The sequence below is a fragment of the Microcebus murinus genome, chromosome 4 (genome assembly GCF_040939455.1).
Source record: "Microcebus murinus isolate Inina chromosome 4, M.murinus_Inina_mat1.0, whole genome shotgun sequence".
NCBI classification, from domain to species: domain Eukaryota; kingdom Metazoa; phylum Chordata; class Mammalia; order Primates; family Cheirogaleidae; genus Microcebus; species Microcebus murinus.
Window position 1 is genome coordinate 30,926,014 of NC_134107.1, and position 26,036 is coordinate 30,952,049.

Below are 26,036 nucleotides of genomic sequence, written 5' to 3' on the forward strand. Positions count from 1 at the left end.
TCTAAATGTCAACAGTTTTGCTGATAATTAAAAAAATTAAATCTTACACTAAAGCTACAGTGACTCCCATAGATAGTCACGGTCAAATGTAATCTGTACAATCTGGTTTATCCGAGTCTCAAAATTTAACTATTTACTATTTCAAAATACTCTTTTAATAAGAGTAAATATTCATTAAGGAAAAGAGCTTCCATTCTGACTACCCTTTCACATGGCTCTTCATCGCACACATCAATAAGGAACTAATTATATTGTTCCCTCATATATTTTCTATTGTGTTGAACTATACATAAAAGTTACCATTTTAAGCATTTTTAGGTGTATGGTTGAGTGACATTAAGTACAATCACACTGTTTGTTATGCAACCATCATCGCCACCCATCTCCAGAACTTCATCTTCCCAAATTGAAATTCTGTTTCTTTAAACAATTAACTCTCCTTTCTTCCCTCTCCCCAGACCCTGGCAACCATAGTTCTATTCTGTCTGAATTTGATACTCTAGGTACTTCACTGAAGTGGAATCATACAGACAAAGGTCTTTTTATGACTGGTGTATTTTACTCAGCATAATGTTATCAAGGTTCACGTTGTGGCACGGGTCAGAATTTCCTTCCTTTTAAGGCTGAATAACATTTCATCGTATGTAAATAGCATTTTGGACAGATGAGTTGTTCCCACTATTTAGCTACTGGGAGTCATACTGCTATGAATGTAGATGTACAAACATCTCATCCAGTCTCCTGCTATCCACTCTTTTGCATACCTATCAATAAGTGGAATTACTAGGTGATATGGTGATTCTAATTTCCTGAGGAAGTGCCATCCGTTTTCCACAGCAGGAGCACCATTTTACATCCCACCAGCGAGGCACAAGAGTTCCAATTTCTCGCCATCCTCACCAATACTTGTTATATTACAGGGTTTTTCTGTTTCTGTTTTTTTGATAATAGCCATCCTAATGGGTGTGAAGTGGTATCTCATCTTGATTTTGATTTGCATTTCCCTAAATTGAGTATTTTTTCATGTGCCTGCTGGCCATCTATTTATCTTCTTAGGAGAAATATCTATTTAATTCCTTTGCCCATTTTTTAATTGAGTTATTTTGTTGAGGTTGAATTACAGCTTTCATATTTTTTAAAGACCTTAGTATTTACATGAAAGCACTTTTACTTTAAATATACTCGAGAAGAATAAGAAAGACAAAAACAATTACACTGATTTTAAAGGTACAGAAAGTAAGGCATAACCAGGGTCACATGCCTAGTAGTATCTCTCTTCTACTATGACCTTCAAGCAAAGCAGCAAACATAAATGACTACAAAGTCAGCTAAAGAAAATAAACCCGATTAGTATAGATTAAAACAGGCTGTGTCTAGAAGTATAAAACTAAGAAACAGAGAGGAATAACTGTGGCATTTACTGCATTTCACGGAAGTTGCTTAGCTAATATGGGTCCAGCATTATCAAACCTTTAGATTTTTCAAGAGAAACTGGAATTTTTAAATTTTTATGTAAGAATAACTAGTAACTGACCAATCAAAAAAAATTTTTTTAAAGAAACCCAGGGTGTGGACCAACGGGTTCACATATCAATCAGGTTGTAGCCTACACAGTGGGGTCTCAGACTCAACGTGAGTCTCTAAGGATGACCGATCTCAACAGTTAGGACATATTCTATTATCGCTGCAAGGAAAGATCACTGAGTACAAGACATAAGCGAGACTGTCTTCTGATATTCATGGTAACTGAAAGAGGAAAAAATAAAGAGGAGTCAAGGCAATGGAGTCAGAAATAATTTGATAAAGGGAATTTAAAAATTAGTATTTCTAAAAAATACTGAGATTTTTTTCTAATAAGAACTGACAAAAGGAAAAAATATTAAAAAATGAAAAGGTCTGCTTTTCTCTATGAAGAACTTTTCTTATAAAGCAAAAGTAATTTTGTACAATTATAGAGAATACCAAAATAAGTGAAACTTGTTAGAATTTGCAAATTCCATCAATTAAAGCTATATAAAGCTAAAGAAAATGATGTTTAGTATCTGTGTTGTTACAGAACAATTAGACAACACTGAGCTCTAATCTGTGTCAGAATCTCAAAGGTTTGAAAAGAATAGCATGTTAAAATGAGAATTCTAACAGTTATACATTTGAAACTGGAATTCACATAACAATAATTAAAATTCCATGAAAGAGAACACAATATGAAGTTTGATATATTGAATTCCATCAGGAATTTTAAAACTTAATTCAAGCTCAACATGGACACAGACTGTTTTGTTCTCCACTGGGGATACAGGGCTTTCAGAGTACAGGTATTCAATAACTATTCATGTACTGAATGAATAATGATGATAAAATAAACATTCTGAGGTCTGAGTATGCTAATATCAGCAATTTCCTACTTAATGTACAAAGATGTTTGAATTATGATAATGACTAAAATAATGACTAAAATTGCCATAACAATTTTTTTTAACATCCTTATTCAAATAAACATACTCACTGCAGTGTCCTGGGTGTGTGTTCCTTCTTGACAGGTATAGAAATCTGTGGTTCTGGTGAGGGGCGAGGCACTGATGGTTTTGAAGCAGGTGGTGGAGGACCTACATCTTTGGGAATTTCAACATGTTTCCAATCTGCTCCTTCTTCAACCATCAAGCCAATTAGTGAACCTAGTCGTATATTTTTAGCTCCTTCTTCAACCTATGTTCAAAAAAAAATTGGAGAGATGGAAAGGCTCATGACTACAGTACTTTATTCCTTTGTTGGGTAATTCTGCACTGGTTAGAAAGATCTTTTAATATGAAATAAAAGCTGCTTTCAAGGCAGCTTGCTTTCACCTTCTACCCGCCACCTTCTCCCACTTATACCTTCCTTTACCACTCTCCCTGTTCCAGTTACTAATGCTACCTCCTGAAATAAACAAAGAATCTAGAATTTCTCCTCTTCCTGACAACCTTCAAATATATAAGAGCTATCATTATCATTTTCTTTTTCTTGGTAGAGATGGGGTCTCGCTATGTTGCCCAAACTGGTCTGGAACTCCTGGCCTCGAGCAATCAGTCCACCTTAGCTGCCTTTGAAAGTGCTAGGATTACAGGTGTGAGCCAATACATCTAGCATCTTCTTTTCTGATGTTAATTCATACAAATCTAAAACAGGAAATTTTGGTTACATATCTCAACTATTTGTTTTTCCTAGATAGTTTCTATACAATGGCTTCAGAATTCCAAGAGCTGAGAAAGAATTAATTCCCCCAAAATTTGCTTTATTAAAATGTAAAGCAAAATCTTTTCAGTAAACTTAGTCTCTAGAAAAAAAAAAAACGTTCCATATATAGACAGAATTGGTTAACCATTCTTGTAAATGTTAAGTATAGTTTTTACATCTTTCTTTATATTTACTTCTTTCTCTACATCTACTTACAAAATCTAAAAAATAAAATATAAATAAGATAGGTGATTTTTAAAAATTAAGATAAATATATTTTAAGCATTTCAGTAGCATTAATTTATAAAGAAAGGGCTGATTCTAATTTACTTACTAAAAGAAGTTGCTGGAAAGTGGTCAGATAACAATATTTTGTAAGTTCAGCACTGGAAGATGTCATACTTTTAAAATTTTCTATTATTTCTTTTCAATTACTCTAAATTAAGATTCATTACAGATATATTTAATGAATAATAGAATGATAGGCTGCAGGATATTCACTAATATAGTAATTATAAGGAAAAGCATAACTTCTAGAATGAGTGACATTTCAGAGTAACACTACTTGTGATGCTTATTAGTATGTGTGCATTATTCTTAAAATAATGAGGCATAAGTTCTGAGGGTTAGGAAACTTTCTAAGTTTACTAATTACTAATGGAAAAAAACTGGAGCAATGCTTAATGAAACAAAAGTGTTGGGGGAAAAAAGAATACAAAATCCTCTCAAAGACTAAGAAAATAAGTCCCTAAAAAGAGAAAAATAAGCTATAATTTCTAATCATTTAAAAAATGTGGGCTAAAACTAAACACTAGAGTCAGTGTTTAGAATTTTAGGTGTTATTTTTAATCTTTAGTTTTACATTATCCCCTGCTTTTTAGTAGGCTCAATTATCCAGCTCCTTGGTTCTGGCAGTAAAAATCACTTACATGTATTCCTAGAAAAATCATTTTATTATGTGTGCTAACATGAGAATTATTCCACAATGAAAGAGAAAGGTGATAAAGGTGTAAGTCTTGCTAGTCATTGTGGATGGGAGTGGGAGGTATCATGGGGTGGAAAGACAAAAAACAAAACACCAGTAATATCACCTTACTTTTTTTTCCAATTTTTCCTGATAAAATTGCATACATTGTGTTATGAATATGCTCCTGTTCCCATTATCCAAAAAGCATGTGGAATAACAATAAGGCTATAAAGGCCTAAAATATACATACAAACTTTTCTTTGGCAAGGAAATAGCTGTGACACTAAAGCTGCTATCAACTATATCCACCCCTGCCCCCACCTTTTTCAGAGCATTAGGGCCAGATGAATAGGCATTGCTGACCCACTGACATGGCTGGCAATTTGAAATGCATTACTAAGCAGCTAAGTGGAAAATGCTATCAATTCTGGAAGACTTTCACAGCCAACCAATCTAGAACAAGGGCCAAGAACACAGACTGCCAAAAGCACACACAATAAAATTTAGCTAGGTTTATGACATATGGCAATTCAAGCAATCTTTTTCAAAATGCTGCATCTATTTTTCAAGAAAACTATTTTTGGTATGACTATTTATATTTTCTTAGTTATAAGACTATGAAAATTTTAGCTTCTGATTCATATTTCCTACAAGGAAGTTAACTATTTTTTTAACATGTGTTTCAACCTGGCTGTTAATAGCACAGATGACAAGTAAAGGAAATTGGACATACTAGGATTCCAAAAATAAAACATAACTGGCTAGAAAAAAAGAGAAATAGAATTTTCTTGTAAAAATGACAATAAAAGACTGTTTTTAGATTTACATCTAATTAGAGTATAACATTCCGGAGTGTGGTCTCTGAATAGAATACACAAACACAGTTATCGTATCCATGCCCGAAGCAGAGGTGAGCCGGTGGGTCAGAACTAAAAACACATCAACAAGGGACTGCTTAGATGTACAGCTGATCTGTACAAATCAAACTGTAGAGGTGCAAAGGGATACTTATTGTCCAGTGACAACCAACGAATACAAATTATTAGGCAAACATACTGACTGACATGAGGGCTAATGGTCACTAAGAGCTGAGTAAACAATTGTAATAATGGGAAAAGCAACACTTACTGAGCACTTGGTACATAACAAGTCTTGGGATGAGTGTATGTGCTGTCTCTCATAACCTGCCCTACTATCATTCCCTGATGTAGGTAGTATTATCATCTCCACTTTACTATGAAGAAAAATGCATAAAGAATTTGCTAATCATTATAAAACCAATAACTGGCAGAACTTTTTAGCTATATGAATTAGTCAGCAGTGTGATTCCAGAGTCCAGTCGTAGCTGTTGCCCCATACTAAATGTGAAGCTAAGAAACAAACATGATTGTTGGCTCCATCAGTGAATATACCACACAATCCTCAATAGTTATGATTTTACCATATGTGGCTTTAAGCATTTCATTTCACTTATTTTTCACAGAGCTCTAATATTCCATTACAAAAATAACATACACATTACAGAAAATTTAGAAAATTCAGAAAAATAGGCTATTAGAAACTTAACACTAAAACATTTTAAACACTAGAAATAAAAATGTATTACTGTAGTAAATAATATAACATTATAAATAAAGAGGTAAAAATAAAAGGTAACTTTATTTCAAGGAACTCTACACTCTTGTTGAAGGTTAACAAAAATAAAAACTTACCACTATTTTGGCCAAGATGCCATCATCATTTGCATCTAAGGTAACCACAGCTTTGTCAGTCTCAATTTCACATAACGCATCACCAGCACTCACAGCTTCACCTACAAAACAAGACTAGGTTTGTTTTGCTTTTAAAAATATCAATATTGCCCTGACTTCACACTACACAATCCATCCATGTAACAAAAAACTACTTGTACTCCCTAAATCTATTGAAATAAGAAAAACTTAGGAAAAAAATATGAATATTAGTATGTGTATAAGTGTGTACTCTATAAAATGTGAATAAATGCCAAAATATTCTGTAGCTATTTCTGGGGTGTGGAAATACAAGTAACTCTCATGGTGTGTGTGTGTTTATATGTGTGTATATGTGTATGTTTTGTTGTGTTTTCCAAAAGCTCTATAATGGACATAAATTTTATTTGTTATCATAATAAAAAACTATGACAAAGATTACCAAGCAAATATTAAAAATGAAATGGCACTTTGGAGATAACAGCAACAAATGTGTATTCACCACTGAACAAATCAATTCCAGCCTCCACATCCCCCCTGTTTCAAATACTTTGCCTATTATTCCATGAAGAATAGTTTTACAATTAATAGCACTTCTGGACTAAAATCTTATGAGAAGTTAAGAAACCCTGCTGGCACCATATAGCATAAATGGATAAAGCATATAAAGCATAAAGAGAGAAAAACAAAGACACAGCTGAGACCAAATAAGGATCATTTCTGTGCAACAACAACAACAACAAAAAAATCGGCAAACTCAAAAATGTTGAGCAGGACCTGGAGCTACAGACTCACTGGTTTCTGGATCTAGAAGCAGGTTTGGGGTGGTTTCCTTTAGGGATTAAAGGGAACTAAAAGTAGCCTGCTTGATATAAGGGACTCATATCAGATTCACTACTTGAAGGTAGGGCTAAGTCAGGGTTCTTCCGCTCATAATATGAAGCTGATAAAAAAAAAAAAAAGCATTTAAAACCTATTGACTGAGACTATGGTTTTGTTAGGCAGATAGGTAGGATCTCCTGTTCCTCTAGATGCCCTGCTTTGGTGCTGCCCCACCCTTAATCCTATCCGGAGCAACTGCCACACCTGGGGAAGGAGGGAACTTTTTACCAATCTGGGAAATTTCCCAGCCTAGGATTTGGAAAGTGACCTAGAGTAACCTAAGGCTAATTATTATGTCATTAGCTTAAATCCACATTATGGTTCATCCCCTCTCTAAGGCAGAGCTTTTAGAGAAGGAGCTTGTATATGCAGATACAACCTTGAGAACACCTGTTAATCATTTGGTAACATCCCAAACCTCCAAAAAAGTCCTTCCTCAGAATAGGCCAATAAAAGGAAACAACTCGAGAATTCCCAGAGAATCAGTAAGTCTGTCTTGTCAGTCTTTCTCCATTTGTGGAGACAGACCTGTCTCATTTTATAATAAAAACCTACTCGTGTGAAACTGCTTCCTGCTTGTGGTCACTCATCACACTGGCCCTGCTTGTGATTTTTTTTTCCAAGCAAGGAGCCAAAGAACTAGGATGACAGTCTGCCAAAAGGCTGGACCTGACACTTTGGTGAGTATGGTCACTCTTTGGCCAAGAGCATACCAAGAACAGAGAGCAGACTGCCATCCTGATGATTTTAATCACAAACTGTGGGTCTAGGAAGGTGAGGGATAAAAACACAGCCTCAGTACCAAGAACAGAGCCAGCCATCCTCTGGCTCCAGGAATGCATCTGCCAATAGCCCCAAAATCAATAGCAAAATCCCGTGGTGGGGGCGGTAGGGTAAGGGACACATAGGAGGGGAGACATTGAAACAAAAAGGAAAAACTTCCACTCAAAAGTAAATTCCAAATCAAAGTTCTGAGACATATGAAGAAATATAATGCTAAGAAGCAAGCCACAAAAATCAATAAAAGGAAAAAAAATTCATTTCAGAAGCAATTTATTTAGTGCAATCTGTCAAAGTAAACAAGCATCTTGTAGATATTCAAAAATATAAATGAAAGTGGAAGAGCCAGCACAAGACCAAGAAATTAAAAACATAATGTACAGAAATAAAACATCAGGTAAAAACTAATTAGAAATCTTGAAAATAAAAAAATTAAGTCATTGAAATAAAAAGAAACAATCAATGAAATATATTCTGTACAAGACATAGTGAGAGAGTGAATTAGTAAAACTGAAAGGTAACCACCTGGAACTTAATATAGGTAGACAAAAAGATAAATAACAAAACAACAAAACATTGAGGCTGTGATGTTTGCTAATGGAGTCCCAAGGGCAGAAACTGGTGTGGAGAAGCAACACACGAAGAGACAACTGCTGAGAATGTCCCAGAACTAGAGATATGCATCCTCATAAGAGCTCTGACTGAGTTTAGTATTGACTTGGAGGGGGCACAACTGAGCCTTACAGTTTGCTAGGAACATTCTAAATCTTGACCTAGGTAGTGGTAACATGGATATATATGTATATAAAATTTAATTGAGCTTATATTTTAGGCAAGCTAGACCTTGATAAAACATTAAACAGAGAAAAAAGAGTACTAGACTATATAAACATCCATCTACATTAGATATACTATAGAGTAAATGCGTATCATCAATATTAATAAAAATATCATCTTAAAAGTTATCAGAGGGAAAAATACAGTTTACCTCAATGGAATGAGACTGAGAACACACTTCTCAGCAGATGCAAGAGAGGTCAGAAAACAATGAAGGAAGATCTTCAAAAAGCTGAGGAAAAATAACTGTCTAGAATTTTATATGCAGCCAAACCATCATTCAAGAATGAAGGAAAAATACTTGTTAGACATTCAAAGGGAAAAAAATTTACCACCTACTGAAGATCACTTAAAAGGGCTCTTACTAGATGCAGTTGATCAGGAAGAAAAGAGGACACAGAGGACCCATGGGATACAACAAAAAAATTATCACAGAAATTGCTAAAATGTTAACTATTAACCATACAAAAAGTAACATTTCAGGGTTTAAAAAGTGTAAAACTCAAACTCTAAAAAATAATAAGATAGATAGGGGGATGTTTAGGTGATAAGGCATGCGATTGTGAGGAAAAAATATTGGCAAAATTTAATTTAAAAATAGAAATATAATCTACAGGATTAAAAACAGCAGAGAAAAAATACAAAATAACAATAATGATCATCTAACTGAAGGCAGGCACATGAAAAGAAAAAAAGCAAAGAATAAACAAAAGATGGTAGAAACACAACCAGATATATCAGTAATCACAATAAATATAAATGGATTAAAATCACCTATTAGAAGCAGAGATTATAAAAACAGATACAAAAATAAAATTTGGGTAAATGTAGCTTACAAGAGATAGACCTAAAACAAGAACAAAATAAAAAATAAAGGAATAGAAAAATACATAACATACATACACACCTCCTCACACACACACAAAATAGCTGACACAGGATTGAAGATATAGTTGAGACCTTACACAGTAGCTAATGCCTATAATCCTAGCACTGTAGGAGGCTGAGGTAGGAAGATTGCTTGAGCTTAGGAGTTCAAGACCAGCCTGAGCAAGAGCAAGATCCCATCTCTACTAAAAATAGAAAAATTAAAAACATAGAAAAATTAGCTGGATGTCATGGCACATGCCTGTAGTCCCAGCTACTTGGGAGACTGAGGCAGGAGGACTGCTTGAGCCCAGGGCTTGAGGCTGCAGTGAGCCATGATGATACCACTGCACTCTACCCAAGGTGAGAGTGAGACTCTATCTCATTTAAAAAAAAAAAAAAAAAGACGTGATTTGAAAATAAATTAAAAAATAGCTGAAGTAGCAATATTTTAACAGGAGAACACAGTAAGAGAACATGAAAGAGAATCTAAAACACTAAGTTAACAAATATGTTCTGAAAGTTCACTATACAGACACTACTTCGTTGTACTCCAAGATGCTCAGAGTTATATCAGTTAAAACAATTCAGAGTCACCTATATAAATTATTTTAGTGAAATAAACTTATCTGTTAGATGATATTCAGTGGTCACCTAAAAGGTACCTCATCTACCTTCTAAAGGTTGTCCCTAGCCAACAAATATTTACTGAAAGTGTATTGGGGCACTGAGGATACAGCAGTGAACAACAGCAACAACAGACTTCAAATTTCTAACCTCAAGAAGCTTGATTAATATCTCGTGACAAATAAATTGGAAATTACAGTAGGATGAGATGAAGTCAAGATGCTTTGTGAACATTCAAAACTAATTCAGTTTTTGGAAGATGACAGAAGGCATCCTAGAATAAAACAACACTGAATTTGAACCTGAAAAGGTGAGGAGGAGACAAGTAAAAGGGCAGTGATCCAGGCAGAAGGCAACATAGCCAAAGCCCTGGAAGCAAAGAGAACATGGAACTTTGGAGGAACTGGCAAACAGTACGTAAGAGAAGTGGTAAGATTACGCTGGTAAAATAAACAGGAATAGAACAAAAATGACTTTTGTATGTCATACAGAGAAAGCTACAGTGACAGATTATATCATACTTCTTTATATGACAGATGTTTTAGTAGTTACAACAGATATTTCAAAAGGGGGAAAAAATCACACCCTTATATGTTTCTTTTGTAACCATGGGAGAAACTATTGAACTAGGCAACCTAGCAATTAAATACTTCTTAGATGCCTAGAAAATAAATTATGGCCACAGGAAAACAGAATAAGATAATATTATGTCAATTATGTCCACCTATATTCAAATTCCAACCAACCTTGAAGATCTATCTACAAATTCTACTTTAGCCCTCTTTCTCTGAGTAACTTAACCTACATGATTTTGTTACTGTTTCTAAATTCCTATATAGTTATAATGAATTTAAAAAGAATCACAAATTACATTATAAAATGTTACATTACTGTTAATTATTTTTTTAAGATTGGGGTTTCTTGTATTTACTAGACCAGTGGTCCCCAATCTTTTTGGCACCAGGGACCAGTTTCAGGGAAGACAATTTTTCCTCGGATTGTGCAGGTTTGGGGATGATTCAAGTGCATTACATTTACTGTGCAGTCAAACTTCTCTGCTGATGATAATCTGTATTTACAGCCACTCCCCTGTGCTAGCATCACCACCTCAGCTCCACCTCAGACCATCAGGCATTAGATTCTCATAAGGAGCGTGCAACCTAGATCCCTCGCATGTGCAGTTCACAGTAGGGCTCGTGCTCCTATGAGAATCTAATGCCACTGCTGATCTGACATGAGGCAGAGCTCAGGCGGTGATGCAACTGATGGGGAGTGGCTATAACAAAGATGAAGCTTCCCTGGCTTGCCTGCCGTCACCTCCTATTGTTCAGCCAGGTTCCTAACAGGCCACAGACTGGTACTGGTCCACAACCTGGGGGTACTAGATTATGAGCTTCTTCACAATAGGATACACCATAAGTGCTGTATATTCTCCCCATTCCCCAGGTCTCAGGCCACTGCCCCACACATAATGAGTTTTAGATGAAAGTGCTTTAGAAAAAAATGACAATAATTTCACAAATCCTTATTTCCTCATAAGGTATACATCGTTCGAACTATACATCAAACCTTTATATTTCTTTTGGTTCTCACATTTGCTTTGTAACATGTTTCTGACATTTAGAAAGACTGGTAGCCTTTTTACTTTGTTTTTAATTATGCCTACATCTATTCATATAACAGACAATATATGTTAGGTGTATGAGATTGCTGAGGGGGGAAGAGGAAAGGAGAGGGTGAAGGAGAAAGGGAGAGAAGAAACACACAGAAAAATCTATCTACTCTTGAATCACTTTTACCTGTGAACCATAGCAAGGTATAAAACATAGTATTATTATATATGAAAGAATTATCCCTAATTTATCATAAAACTAAGGTTCTATTAATAATCATAATGTAAATGCCAAAAGAAAATTTTGAGACTAATGAACCATAAAGATTCCAAATCTACTAAGTTTCAGCTTTGATCAACAATTCAGTGCTATAATTTAGAAATAATGCTTGGCAAAATAGTTATAAGGACCCTCTCCCAACTCAGACGTGAGTTTGATTCCAAGCTCTGACGCTTACTAGTGATCTTGACCAAGTTACTAAATCTCTTGGACTCTCAGGAAAACGCTGAATGCACAGCTCTATAAAAAAATATCATGAAACTGGAAGTGCTAACACTTCACATCTTTAGGTAACACTTTACAATATCTTTAGGTGAAAATAAAACATTAACTATATAACCATTAGGAATTAAGACAAATTCTGGCTTCCTATTCCATATTGTTATTTCTATTACAGTAGATCATTCAACAAACATTGATGTATAAGGCATTGTACTATGCACTGGGTATCACAACAGCAGTAAGATACGCTTCAGTCTACAAACAGTTGAGTGGAGAAGAAAGAAGACTGAGCAGCTAGGATAGCGGCTCATGGCCAGCGAGAGGTAATAGACGGCTTCTCAGCTGCCATGTTGATGGCTGACTGGTTGCAGGAAATGGACGCCCTGGAGTGTTACTGGCACCATCTTCTTGTGTTCCTTGTCAGTGGTGGAGGTGGAGCGGGCCCAGAGCGAGAGTGAGGACCCCAGGAGGGGCCAGAGCAAGGCCCACCCCAGGGGCCACTCCCCAGCACCGAGGCCAGCATCATTGTCCTGTTCCTTTGTCCAGGTGGGCAGAGCCAGAGCTGAGGACTGCAGTATACAGAGGTTTCCCTTTCTCTTTTTAAATTCTAGGTATCAAGTATAGTCTTGGTCAGACACAGTTAATGATGTTTATTAACTAAACACATCCTGTGGCTTTCATAAAATATTTTTGTTCTGCCAAAAAATTAGAACTAAAGCTTCTATTTAAAAGATATGTGGTGGTAGTGGTAGAAGAGAGTTAGTTTTTAATCTGTAAGACCAAGTAAATCAGAGCTACATGAATGTTAAAGAAAAAAGCTTCTTCTCAGTGCTATGTTGAACCATGACGACAATCATTAGAAACAAAAATAATTGTTTACTCAACAAATATTTACTAGGTGCCACTATGTGAATGACACTGTGATAAAAATAGTAATAAGACAGACCTGCTTCAAGAAGTTCCTAATCTGTCTGAAGAAAAGTACAACAAGCAGCCAATGCCAATCCCATCCAATTAGTACCTACAGCAGAATGGGAATCCAGAGGAGGGATCCCTAGTCAGTGTTGTCAACCCTATCACTTCATCACACACAAAGAGGATTCAGGTCCTGTCCTAAGGGCTGAAGGCATGAGCAGCAACTTGAGAAGGGGCCCTTAGACAACGTCCCACACATCCCTCTGGCCTTTTACATGAGATCTGTCTAGTGGTTACTGTATTGGACAGCTTACCACAGAACATTTCCATCGCCACAGAAAGTCCTACTGAATATTACTGTATTCTGATTCCATTCACCAATTTTAAAATTCTGATATAATACCAATATTAGCAATCACTGTAGAAAAGTATAATAATGGAATGCAATTTAGTAATAAAGGGAAGAATGAACTGCTGGTAAATGCTACGACATGGATGAACCTGAATCACGCAAATGAAGGAAGCCAGTCACAAAGGACCACGCATGAGTCTCTTTACATGAAATGTCCAGAAAAGGCAAAGTTTTAAAGACAGAAAGTAGGTCTTCTTTTTGTCATTTTAACAGACTTTAACAGACTTGACCTTTCAATTGATAAAAAAAATCAACTATGTGCAGTCTGATTAAACTAAACATATCTGATACACACTTCCCCCCCAAATAAAAAACTTGTAATAAAGATACAGAATTACAGCTCACTTCACCTTTCAAGAGATTTTGAAATTGTGGGTGTTTCCTAGCACTTTCAGTTTTTTCTCTACTAATACTACAATGTATATACATATTTTCAATCTTCAGACTGAAATTCTAATACTCAAAGCCAGGATATACGGTACCTTAGATTACATCTAGTTCAACTCACTCCCAGGCAGTTCATGGCACCCCAAAAGACAAACCATGATTCCTGAGCCAGAGTCCTTTCCTTTGTATCCTAATCCCCTTGGCTTAAAACATACACACATGGCATTAGTGAAAGTAGTTGTGAATTAGAGAGTCTCAGATTTTCAAGAAACCTTAAGGGTTTGTAAGATTGAACTGCTATCCACTGACCTGGCCTTTCCTTAAAAATAAACTAGGTTCATAATTAGATATAACGCTGTTTTTTTTTCCCAAGAAAAATTTCAAACTTCATGTGTAATGGTCTAAACACATTGTTTTAAATAATGATGACCATTCATTAATACAGATCTCAAAATCAAACAAAAACATAACTAGTAAGAGAAAAAAGTACTGTCAGAATATAAATTTGTTTTTAATATAAAACAACTGAACCAACTTATCATAAATGTACCAAGCACCAGGCACACTTAGACACATATAGTCATACCCATGTGTACAGTATATTATATAAGTGTTAATGAAAGAAGCAAATTACACTCAAAAAATCACAATTAAATCACTCTTAAAAAGAGACTAGTGAACTACTATCAACCAAGGATTAAGATTGCTCTCAATTACTTACCATGTTTTGGTTAAAAAAAAAAATTCCCCTCAGTTGGCAGAACACAGAATTTTAAGAGCAACCTTCAGGGAAACATGTTCCAGGGGCTTAAAATACATCTTGGCCCATCCTATGTGAAAATAGCACATTGCAATAAAGAAAAAAAGAAAAAGAGAACAGAATGATGAAATCATGCGTCTCCTGGCCCTTTATCACGCTGTCCATGGTCTAATGGGTATGAATCACTTATCAGATTGCCAGTGAGCCAGACGTCTGAGAGATAAATGTGGCCCCCCAAAATCTTCTTTTCTACTGGCCTCAAAGTGTGAAGAAATTTAATCTTTTAAAAATCATCCCTAAAAGGGTGTTCCGTGTCTGAATCATTATTTAATGATACCACCACCCTGTCACATTGAGTATGGAAATAGCCAAAGCTCTATGAGTCATCAGGGAAAAGAAACCTAAAAATAGATCCCAAGTGATCACATTATTTATAAAGGTGAAACTTTCTGAGATACTGATAATTATTTTAAAAGATGGCAGCAGCCATGCAGAGTCAACTGTTCAAAGTGCTTCCCAGTGGAGCAGTGGCTCTTTCATTTATACAACACGTGTCTGTCTTAAATTCTAGAAAATTCTCTGCCAGTTTTTTCTTTGATATTAGCTCTACTTCCTCATTCTCTCTTTTTTCTCCTTCTGGAATTTCTACTATTGGATCACTGGATGCTTTTCATTTTATCTTTCATGTTTCAACGTTTCTTTCTTATTTTGCAGGGGCTTATCTCTTGTGCTGCATGCAGGCTAATTTCTTCAGGTTGTTCTTCAGTCCACAAATTCTTTGTTCAATTATGTCTAATCACACTTTAACCAAACCTTGAGGCTTTTTGTTTTTTAATTTTAGAGACAATATTTTCCATTACTAGAGGTTCTATTTGTCCTTTTTAAATCTGCTTGGGCTTTTTGGATGGTGTCTGTCTTTTCTCATATTTTCAATTCCTTCTCTTACATGTTTAATCCTGTCAAACATATTTTTATGAACCTAATATGATAATTCCAATTATCTGCAGTTCTTGGAGTTCTAGTGCTGTTTCTTACACCTACTGACTTTTGCTCCTAAAAGACTGTTTCCATGTGCATTACTAAATTTGAAATTATGAACCCTTGGTAAGTGGGACTTTATCTGTGAATCCTGTGTGGCTTGAATTAGAGGCTGTATCCTTCTAGAATAATGGCTTCTGCCAGGCCACCCAGGAAGATTATCTGCCCAGGACCACCTTATCTCTATCTGTAGATTCTCAGAAAATACAAGTACTATAAATTTGAACCCCAAAGCCTCAAGAGGACAGAACTATGAGAGCAAATTTTTAAGGGAGGAGGTATTTTTATTCCATTTAGGAATAAAAGTCAAACGAATAAATTTGCCTGTTACCATGCGGCATTAAATTCCATATCTATATGCTGACGACTCTCAAATTTCTACTAATATCTCCAAACAAGACTTCACTCCTGAACTTCATCTCCTAAAACGAATCATCTATTGAACACCTTCATTTGAATATCTAATAAGCATCTCAAATTTTACCACATCAAATCTGAACCTCATTCATGATTTCTCTTCCTTCCTCTATATACCATCCCCCCAAAAAACCCAGCTGTTCCTCATCTCAGCAACTCCAACCTTCCAGCTCAAGCCAGGTGGTGCATATGGCCTCAACTCCCACTTACTGCTCTGGATATTGGGACACCTGGTGATTTTCCCTTTTCCTGCGTTTAAGCTCAATTTACACTGAAAAGGTTTGTTTTATAATATTATATCCAATAGGGAACAGAAGAAGCCTTACCCCATCTGTTTAGAAGGTCAGAATGATTAGAAGCCCTCAGTGCTGTATTTTCAAATGGGAGCAGGCAACGGAGCCTACTTAAATTGCCTATAGTTATCTCGATACCAGAGTACTCTTAGGGCCTGTTCCATTCAGTGCAATGCTACTACTAACAGGGCTTGGAAAAGCATGTAGAAACAACTTCTTAGTAAATAACCACAAGTGTAGATATATTTTGGCTTCAGGATAATAACTCTCACAGACTGATAAACTGCAGATTGGTATTCAAGATCCTTCCCATAACCTATCTTATCTCACACCTACTATGCCCTCAATGCAGCCAGAACTACCTCCCGCGGCCAAAGTATGTGTCATGACATTCTCCTTCCAAGACTTCGCCAGTATTGTTCATATTAACTGGAACACTCTTCTTTCTCGCTTTATTTTTTAAAGCCCATTTATTCTACAAGGACTAGCTCAAATACTACCTCATCTGCAAAGTCTTCCCGGGTCCCTGTCACTTACGCTGCTTTTGGCTTACTCTCCCCTCTGCCAATACATTTATTAATCAACCACTTACAGTGTTGCTAGGTCTGTTCCAATTAATATGCTACTCATAAAAGGGAAAGGAAACATATTAACAAACTCAGACATACTCCCCACTAAGGAATAGAATTAAGTAATGTTTCCAATCAGACATAGGTACATCAAGGATCAGCCATGATCATCTGGAGAGCCTCACTGTGCCACACCTCCTAACCTCCATACTGGCTCAATCCATAGTTCTATCCATAATCTATCCTGTTGCCCTTCCTAGCAGCCCGGACTCTCTAGGAACTGGGGCCTTGTCGCAAACTCCCAAACTCATTTGGCTAGGGTTCTCAAGTAAATACTTGCCAGCTCTCTTCCTGATCTCCACATTTGTCATCACTGGCAAAAGTGATGCCATGATAGACTAGACCTCCTGCAATCTCAGCATAACTCACTCTGCCAGGCTCTGAGGTTCTGCCTGCTGCCTAAACTCTCTCAATGCTACTTTATAGGCACTAGACTGAACCATTCAATACCAGCATTTGCCTGAATGACCTCTGTGCCCACTGAATCACATCTGGACATCCTGAAAGTCCTTGCCAGGGATAGTGTGTGGTAGCAGACAAGTCCTCTCCAGGCCATGTCCTTCTTTCTCAACTTCTTCTTCCCTTCTCTCTTACCCTTGTTAACATCTGATTTACCATTCCTCCAGATGAAGCATAATAATGGTTGTTGGGAACTCATCAGGTCACCTATAATTTCTCTGTATATCTAACAATCCCTGATAGGAATTCACATTCACCCTCTTTCCACCACAAAAGTTTAACCTGGTGCAGAATGAGTCAAACATAAGAAAAGATGGCTACGGAGAGTACTAAAAGAGGATACTGTGTGGCCAATACCTGGAGGGGTGATTCTACTGTCACACCTGGCAATGACCAGAAGAAGAAAAGGAAAAGAAAGCAGCCACCAGAAAAATAGAAAATCTCTTTCTCCAGCTTCCTTCACATCACCTGCTCCTATGTCCTTCCATATGATGAGCACTGGAGCATACTCACCTCTTTGGGTCTCATATTCTTGGTCATATTTTCTAAGCGCTATATTAGGTGCTTAAAATCTCATGAAATGATTGCTAGGCACAGTAGTGTAACACAGCTTTATAGGTGGTACTATGTCAAATATAATACTAACATTCAAAATTATCTGGTACTTATAAAAAGCCGAGGAAAGAATAGTTTCTCACCTCAAATCATATCCTGAAGGCAGCATGTATGACTTTTTAAAATATATATATTATTGCCAAAATTTCAAACATATACAAAAGTAGTAAGGAAAGTTAATGAAGCCATGTGTATCCCTCACCCACTTATACAAATGACAACTGTTCATGACCACTCTTGTTTCCTCATCTATACCCCTCCCTATACTCTTATCCTCCACCAGGTTATTTGGAGGCTAATCCCAAGCATACTATCATTTTATACATAAGTATTTCAACTCATTATCTCTTACAAGAAATTTTTTTTAAAAAAATAACTAAAATATCATTATGAAGGCTCTAAAACTAATAACTCCTTAATATTATTAAATATCCAGCCAGTTTTCAAATGTCCCCATCAGTTTTATTTGCTTGAATCATAACCAAAATAAGGTCTACACATTGGCATCAGTCTCATATCTCTTTTATGCCATCAGTTCACCCTCCCTCCCCTATTTCCTTCTGAAATTTATTTGTTGAAAAAACTGGCCTGTAGAACTCCTCAGTGTGGCTTTTGCTGATACATTCCTCATGGTCTCATTGAACATAATCTACTTTCCTCTGTATTTCCTCAAAAATGGTAGTTATATCTACAGGCTTGAGCATATTTGGCTCAATTTTTTGGCAAGACTGTTTCATAGTGGAAAGCACACAATATCTGGTTATCTTTTTGTGATGTTAAAAGCCATCGATGATCTCTAGCTATATCCATTATTTCACTAAAGATTACAAAATGGTGATACAGCGACATTCTATGATTCTTCCATCTCTTAACAGCTGAGACATGCCAATGAGAAACTTCTCCTCAATTACTTGTTATACTGAGCTATAATTTACAGAGAAAAGGCAGAAAAAAATGCTTGAGTCTTTCCATTCATTACCAATATTCAAAATTAGATAATTTCCCGGCATCCTTCAAAGCCAACCAATTATTATCAGAGTTTTTTTTGTTGTTCTTAAGAGATAGGGTCTCATTCTGTTGCCCAGGCTGGAGTGCAGCAGCTCAATCACTGCTCACCGTAACCTCAAGTCATCCTCCTGCCTCAGCCTTCCGAGTAGCAGGGACAAAAGGTGTGCGCATGGCACCTGGATATTTTTTGGTTTTTATGTAGAGATGGGGTCTCACTATGTTGCCCAGGCTTGGGCTCAAGTGATCCTCCCGTCTCAGCCTCCCAAAGTGCTCATGCCTCCCCTTACAGGCATAAACCACCACGTCCAGCCAAGTTTTTTCTTTAGTATTACTCAAATATACTTAATGTATTTCAATATACTATAGCTATTACTGATCCTCTTACCATCTCTGGCTCCTCAGGCCTTTAAGATGCCCTAAGGAGTTTTGATAGTTTCCTTGTTTTTTGAAGTGACCAATATTCCAAACTCACCTGTACCTTTCCTGCCCCAGATCTGTAAGTAGCTATTCTCCAAGGAGCCTTCATTTACTTTAGTGGGAATTGGTATTTAGAGACTAATCTGAGTGCTAGGGGATCGGTGCTATGGGATTGATCCTTGTTTTTAGGCATTTCCAGGAAAAAGAGCTAGAAAATGTACCACCATAGAGTCTTTCCTAACTCTTTAATTTTTAAATATTAGCACTGCTACCCCTTTCCTTGATGAATGATACATACCCATATGCACTTGTCTCTACCCAGCTTTTTTCACTGACAATCATTCCACAACAGTATAAAGAGATACCTCTTCAGTATTTTACAATTGTGGCTGTATTGTAGTGAAAACACTGTACTGACTAACATTTGGGTTGTTTGCACCTTTTGCTATGATTACAAACAATGCTGCGATACATAGCTTCATGTGTTTGTCCTTTTTTCATTTTTGCCAGTGTAACATTGAGATAGATCCCTGGAAGTGAGTTCTGGGACAAAGGTAAATATAAATGCAATTTTTCTAGATAGCAGCAAATTCTCTCCCCTGGCATTTATACCATTTGCATTTTCTCTAGCAATGTGTGAGAGTGCCTGCTTCCTTCTATTCCCTTCACAGTCTCATCAACAGAATAGCTTGTCAAACTTTTTAATGTCTGTCAACATAATCAGCAAGAAATGATATCTCAATAAAGTATGTTTGCATATTTCTTATCAGTAGAAAGGTTAAGCATCTTTTTCTATGTTTAAGAGGCACTGGAATGCTTTTTCTGTAAACCATCTGTTCATACATCTTACCTATTCTATGGAGTTATAGTTTTAGTCTCTATTTTTTAGGGATATTAACCTTTGTGATATAAAACTGCAAATACACTTCCAATTTGTCACTTGTTTTTTTACTTGATTTATCATGTTTTCAGCTATACAAAGTTATTATTTTTACCATCAAATTTACCAATATTTCCCTTATTGTATCCGGATTTTGAGTTATTGTTAGGGTGTTTATTTCATTTCCAGGTCCAGAGGAATTTACCATTTTTTTTCCCCAGTACTTACATAGTTTCACTTTTATTACATTACGTGTTTGATTTATCTACAAATTAACCTTGGCATAATACAAAGAATAAATCTAATACTGTTTTCCTTCTTATATATCAAACATTCACATGTAACTCCATCTATTTCCTCATTTCCTATTCAGTTCCATTAGTCTGTCTTTTTAAGCACCAATCCCACAGTTTTAATTCTAGAAGCTTAATATGTTTCAATAACTAGTTAGGCTACAACCTTCCTCCACTACTCTTCTTTTGAGGGTTTTCCTTATATTCCTACTTATTTGTTCTTTCCTGTGAAATGTATGATGTACTTGCCTAGTTCCAAGAAAACACACAGACGCACACAGTCATGATAAAGTTATAAACTAAGAGGAGTGACAAATTTATGATGTTGAAACCTAAAGCCATATATAAGGACTAAAACTTAGGAAAAAAGCCTTAAAATATTTTAACATTCTGTGTTTGTGAAAAGATACAGGGTGAACCGAGAAAATCCTTGTTACATTACCATGGGACAATTTTATTTAAACGAATTTACATTAACTAGCAAAGGAACACAATTTATTTAATTTATATTATGTATTATACAACTGATTAGAAAAAAACCCCAAATGACCAAATAACAAAGCACACAAGACATTAGTGATGTACTTGCTTACCTTCCTTTTTCAGCCACTTCACAATGTTCCCTTCTTCCATTGTAGGAGACAGTGATGGCATTAGTATCTTAATGGGATCAACTGAAATTGAAAAAAGGAAAGATTAGCCACAAAAAATAATGTGCTTCATGAGGCATCAATAAAGTTGAAGTAAATTAATATCAAACTCTATTTGAGAAAAGATATTCAAAAGTCTAAAAGACTCCCAACTGGTAAACTAAGTGTCTAATAAACAGTATGGAAACAAATTTAAAAAAATAAATAAAAATCTTTTTTTGGAATATTTTCAACTCTTTTTTCATAGTTCCCCAATACTCTATGCATGTTTTCAAGCAGGTGCTCACAAGAAAAAAAAAAAAATCCTAGCACTCTGGGAGGCCAAGGAGGGAGGATCGCTAAAGGTCAAGAGTTCGAAACCAGCCTGAGCAAGAGCAAGACCTCATCTCTACTAAAAATAGAAAGTAATTAATTGGCCAACTAAAATTATATAGAAAAAAAAATTAGCTGGGCATGGTGGCGCATGCCTGTAGTTCCAGCTACTCGGGAGGCTGAGGCAGAAGGATTGCTTAAGCCCAGGAGTTTGAGGTTGCTGTGAGCTAGGCTGATGCCATAGCACTCTAGCCCAGGTAAGAGTGAGACTCTGTCTCCCAAAAAAAAAAAAAAAAAAAAAAAAAATTAAATTAAAAATTAAAAAAGAGAAAAACTGATTTAGGTTTCATCTCCTCCTTTCCCTTTTGTCTTTGCAAAAAACATTTACAGGTAAAGAAAAAGACTGGGGAAAAAACAGTAACAGCAAAAATGGGGTTTTAAGTTTTGTTAATAAGAATAATGAAGATCAGAGTTTAAGAATTGGCCTTTTCTTTTCCTCTAATATTATATCACTCAAGATTCAAAGGTTCTCCCTAGTAAGTGTGAACGAAAAGGTCTGCCTTGTCAAGAATGACCGTGGAAGAGAGCTTAAATGTTTAAATTAATCTCAGATTTTGTTCCATACCACAATTCAACTGGGGATCCAAAAGGGTAGACCTCAAACCAGAATGACCTCTCGATGAAGCATAACTACTTTTTCCTTAGGTACCAAAGAAGAAGACACCAAATATTTGTCCACCTGAGCTTCTCTCAATAGTCACTACTGTTCGGGAATATACTCAAACAGCATACAGTTTTTAGATTACAACTTACTAATAATATTTCGTGGTACCAAATTACATTCCCTGAAGTCTTCCATAGAACCTATTCTCTCCTCAGATTATTCAAATCTCCAGACCTAAACAAGCAAAACACTATAGAGTATAGCTAACATATTTCAAATGTGGAAGAGGACAGAACAGTTCCTTTATCTCCATTGAGGCTTTAGGATTAAAAACAAGGGAATATAGCACTAATGTTAAATGAGGTTAAATATTTCCCTTGGGAAACTTAACTAATTTTACTGTAATTTCAAATGGAGAGCTCCTATGGCTTCAAGACAAAGGCACTTCCATCCCTTTGAAGTATTTAGAAGAAAGCTTCTGGCTGCTCTTCACTGAAGGATGCAAGCATACAAACCTGCCTCAGCTGTTTCCTCCTTTTCTTTAAAGAACTTCCAGCCTATAGGGAACTGCAGTTTCTTCCCAGCTCTTCCATGTGCAAGGCATAAATGGACCTGCCTTTCAAGGCATATCATATCCACAGAGCCACCTCTGTTCCTATCATCAGGGCTCACAGGGAGTAAGGTAGCAATTCAGATATGTGTGTTTGCTTTACATACACGAACTCTCCCTCTCAAACAAAAAGCCCAAAGTCTAAATATAGGGTTGTACTAAGAAGATCAACTGTAGAAGCCCACAGATCTAAGTTATATTCTCTAACTCAATGTAACCATCAGCATTAGGACCGTTACTTTGAATTCCACCTGACTCTTTTCCTCTCTCTCAATTGGTACCAAATTCTAGTAAGGCTAGCAAAGTAGAATTATCACCCCTAAATGCCTCAATGATGATAGAACTCAAACCATATTCCAAGTCAACATGTCCATTCCATCAATGAGAAAACCACAATCCAGACTAATTAAGGGATGTGAATCTAGTGAATCTACCTGCTTAACTCTCAAGGCTGTATTCTACTATGCTGTGCTAACTTTATGTCTCAGTGTTCCTTACAAATGTGGATTATCAATTAATCACCAGTTATTTATAGCCTATTCACCCAGAAATTCAAACATAGCAAACCAGACATATCAAGTCCATGTGAGCATTCTTCATGTTTAATCAAAGATCCTAATAAAATCTTTCCCTGTCTTGAGCATATTCCTGTATTATAAAACCACTTTTACTACTGACAATGAAAATTGCAAATGTGGAAGAGAACAGGTAATCTCTAGGTCCATTATATACTGGAACCGTGGGAAGAAAAATAACCACAATAAGTTTCCTAACTCTTAATTTACTATGAAAACAGTTATTTCAGAAGAGATTAGAGAACATAGGCCATCCAACTCCAATCCACTATAACTCAATAATTATAGCTGCAATAGTTTAATTCCCAAGCTACTCCTAGTTAAAAATGCAAATTATAACTAGAACATAGCTTTAAAAATATTTGCATTTTTTTCCTTAGAAAAATAAGTCCTTGTGAACTAAAATAGGCACATTAAAATATTAGGTAGAAAATAATTAAACCACGCACAACTTCAATTTACAACACTGGAGTACCAAACTCTGGAGTGAACTAGAATTAGCAAAGTGTGCTTAGGGAACACACACATACACAGAAGGAAATATTGTAACATTAATGATGCATCTCAAAATCCAAACTATAACAATCCTACATCTAATTGCAAAAATTCTTAAAAAGTGCTCCAAGCTCAATACACTACACATTTCAAAATAATAAAACGAGTGTTCTAATCCTCTACATTATGTTGTGCGACTATCACCTTTTTCATTTTTTTACATGGCCTGATGAAGAAAATAAAAACATTTGCCCAAAGAATGTATATAGCCAGCCCAAGGCTCAGCATTAATTTTGTTAAGCTCGCAATGACAAATGAGCTTTTTAATTTTAAAAAGGGTAAAAATAAACAAACAAACCCCAAAACAACACCCCTACCATCTAAATAGCACCAGCATAAGAGGCCAACCTCATCTTGAAAAGAATAGCTAAAAACAAACAAACAAAGCCCCAATATGTTTCTTCTGTCAAAAAGTTCAAGCCTGGTATTGTGACGCAGAATATTTCATAAACATATACATATTAAATCTATATATCAAATAGAGTTCCACTTTCAAAAAGCAACTAAATGGACCTCAATGATTCTATACTCAGATTCCAGACAAATACTAAATTGATTCTCTGAAAACAAAGGCTCGTACTGGCCTCCCCTTCCTCTTTTTTTTTTTTCAGTATTTGTTAATTATTCATCAAGAGAAACTATTCCTCAGCCCACATATTCATAACTCAGGAACACAGGTCAGTGACAGATTTCAATGTAAATCAACTCAAAGAAATTCTCTATATTCCAAAGTCACTTTGCACTCTAAAAGATACCAGCCTTCCTCATCTCTTCAAAATCTTTCACAGAACCATTATTTCGATAGAAATCTGCATATGCCTTCTTTCTTGGTTCCGCCACAGCAAACTTATAAAAAGCTACAACCCCCAGGGATACACCAAACGCTCCGAGGACGCGTGGGCTCCGGCCGCGTGCGCTTTGTCAAAGCGCTGGAAGCCATGACAGTCAGGGTCCTCAATGGGCACGCCAACCTCAACACGTCCTTCCCGTCCCATGGAGAAATGAACTATGCAGCTTCCTCCTACTGGCGCGGAGCCGCAGCTCTGCGCATGCGCAGCTCGGTGTCCCAACCTGCCTAAGTCACGTGTGTGCTGGGGATGGGGGGAGCAGGAAGGCGTCAGTCTACTTTTTTACCACCTCCCCCTTCCGCCATGTTTTCAGGTCAGGTGTGTCTTGGTCTTCCCCATAAAGAAAAGGCCCGGGGACTCCAGGACACCAGGGCTGCGCCGTGGCTTTGGTAGAGCCCGGGGCTGCGAGGCAGGGCAGCGGGGTAAACCGAGATCTGGAGCCGTGGTGTCTGGCAGTAACTGGCTATCCTGGTACAGAATGTCCCGTTGGTCACGGCCTACGGGAGCCTGGTGAGGAGGTGCCCCGCCCCATTCCTATAGTCGCACCTGACCCAATAGACGCCCTCCTCTTGAGCTGTTCCATGACTTCTTTCTCCACCCACTCACCTGGCCTTTTCTGGGTTTTGACTCCTATCTCAGGAGTAGCTGGGCGCTTATGTCACTGACCCAGACCGACCCTCCCCTAGCCGAGAACCCTCCTTCTAAATCCTAGGACACCTCCTCTGTTAGCTCCATAAGTAAAAAAAGAAAGCTTTAGAATATGCAATATTTTAAAAATGTAATAAAAAATAGAAAATAAATCCTAGGTTACAAACTCCACCCGTTCCCGCTATTCACTTCCCTGATCCACACCTGGCTTTAACCACCTTGCTTTGCCTCAAGTTTTTTACCTCTCTTCAATATTTTTGTACTTTTACTCTACTTGCCATGATACAATTCATATTTATTTTTATGATTCTATCTCCTATTATAATCTGTGACCTAAGAAACCTTTACATTTCCACTAATCTTGACATTAAGGACTATATTATGAAACCTTATTCATTAAGTATTATTTTCCAAATTGCCACAAAGAACCTCAAAAATTTCCATATTTTAAAAATAAAAACAACATAATCATTCCTCACACAGTCACCCTTCATGGAATAAATTGAAACTGCTTCTCTGACTAATGATAATAAAATATAAAAATTCTGTAACAGATCACTACCCTTACTCTGAAATGAAGGTGACAAAAACCAAAGAAGGATATTATGGACAGCTCTATTATTCAGTACTATAA

At 36.5% G+C, this 26,036-nt stretch overlaps 1 protein-coding gene across 2 annotated transcripts in view; it reads right to left on the reverse strand.

Moving 5' to 3' along the window:
• Positions 1-26,036, reverse strand: part of PDHX (pyruvate dehydrogenase complex component X) — a 61,443-nt gene that overhangs the window by 24,516 nt on the left and 10,891 nt on the right. The window contains exons 1-4 of one of the 2 annotated variants that reach the window (XM_020286516.2): positions 22,682-23,718; positions 21,134-21,214; positions 5,893-5,993; positions 2,507-2,706 (exon numbers count right to left, since the gene is read on the reverse strand). In XM_020286516.2, the coding sequence (XP_020142105.1) occupies positions 2,507-2,706; positions 5,893-5,993; positions 21,134-21,214; positions 22,682-22,799 (500 nt within the window). In that variant the 5' untranslated portion in view covers positions 22,800-23,718. Of the gene's footprint in view, positions 1-2,506; positions 2,707-5,892; positions 5,994-21,133; positions 21,215-22,681; positions 23,719-26,036 lie in introns of those variants that run through there. The other variant, XM_012755413.3, reaches the window with a different exon arrangement.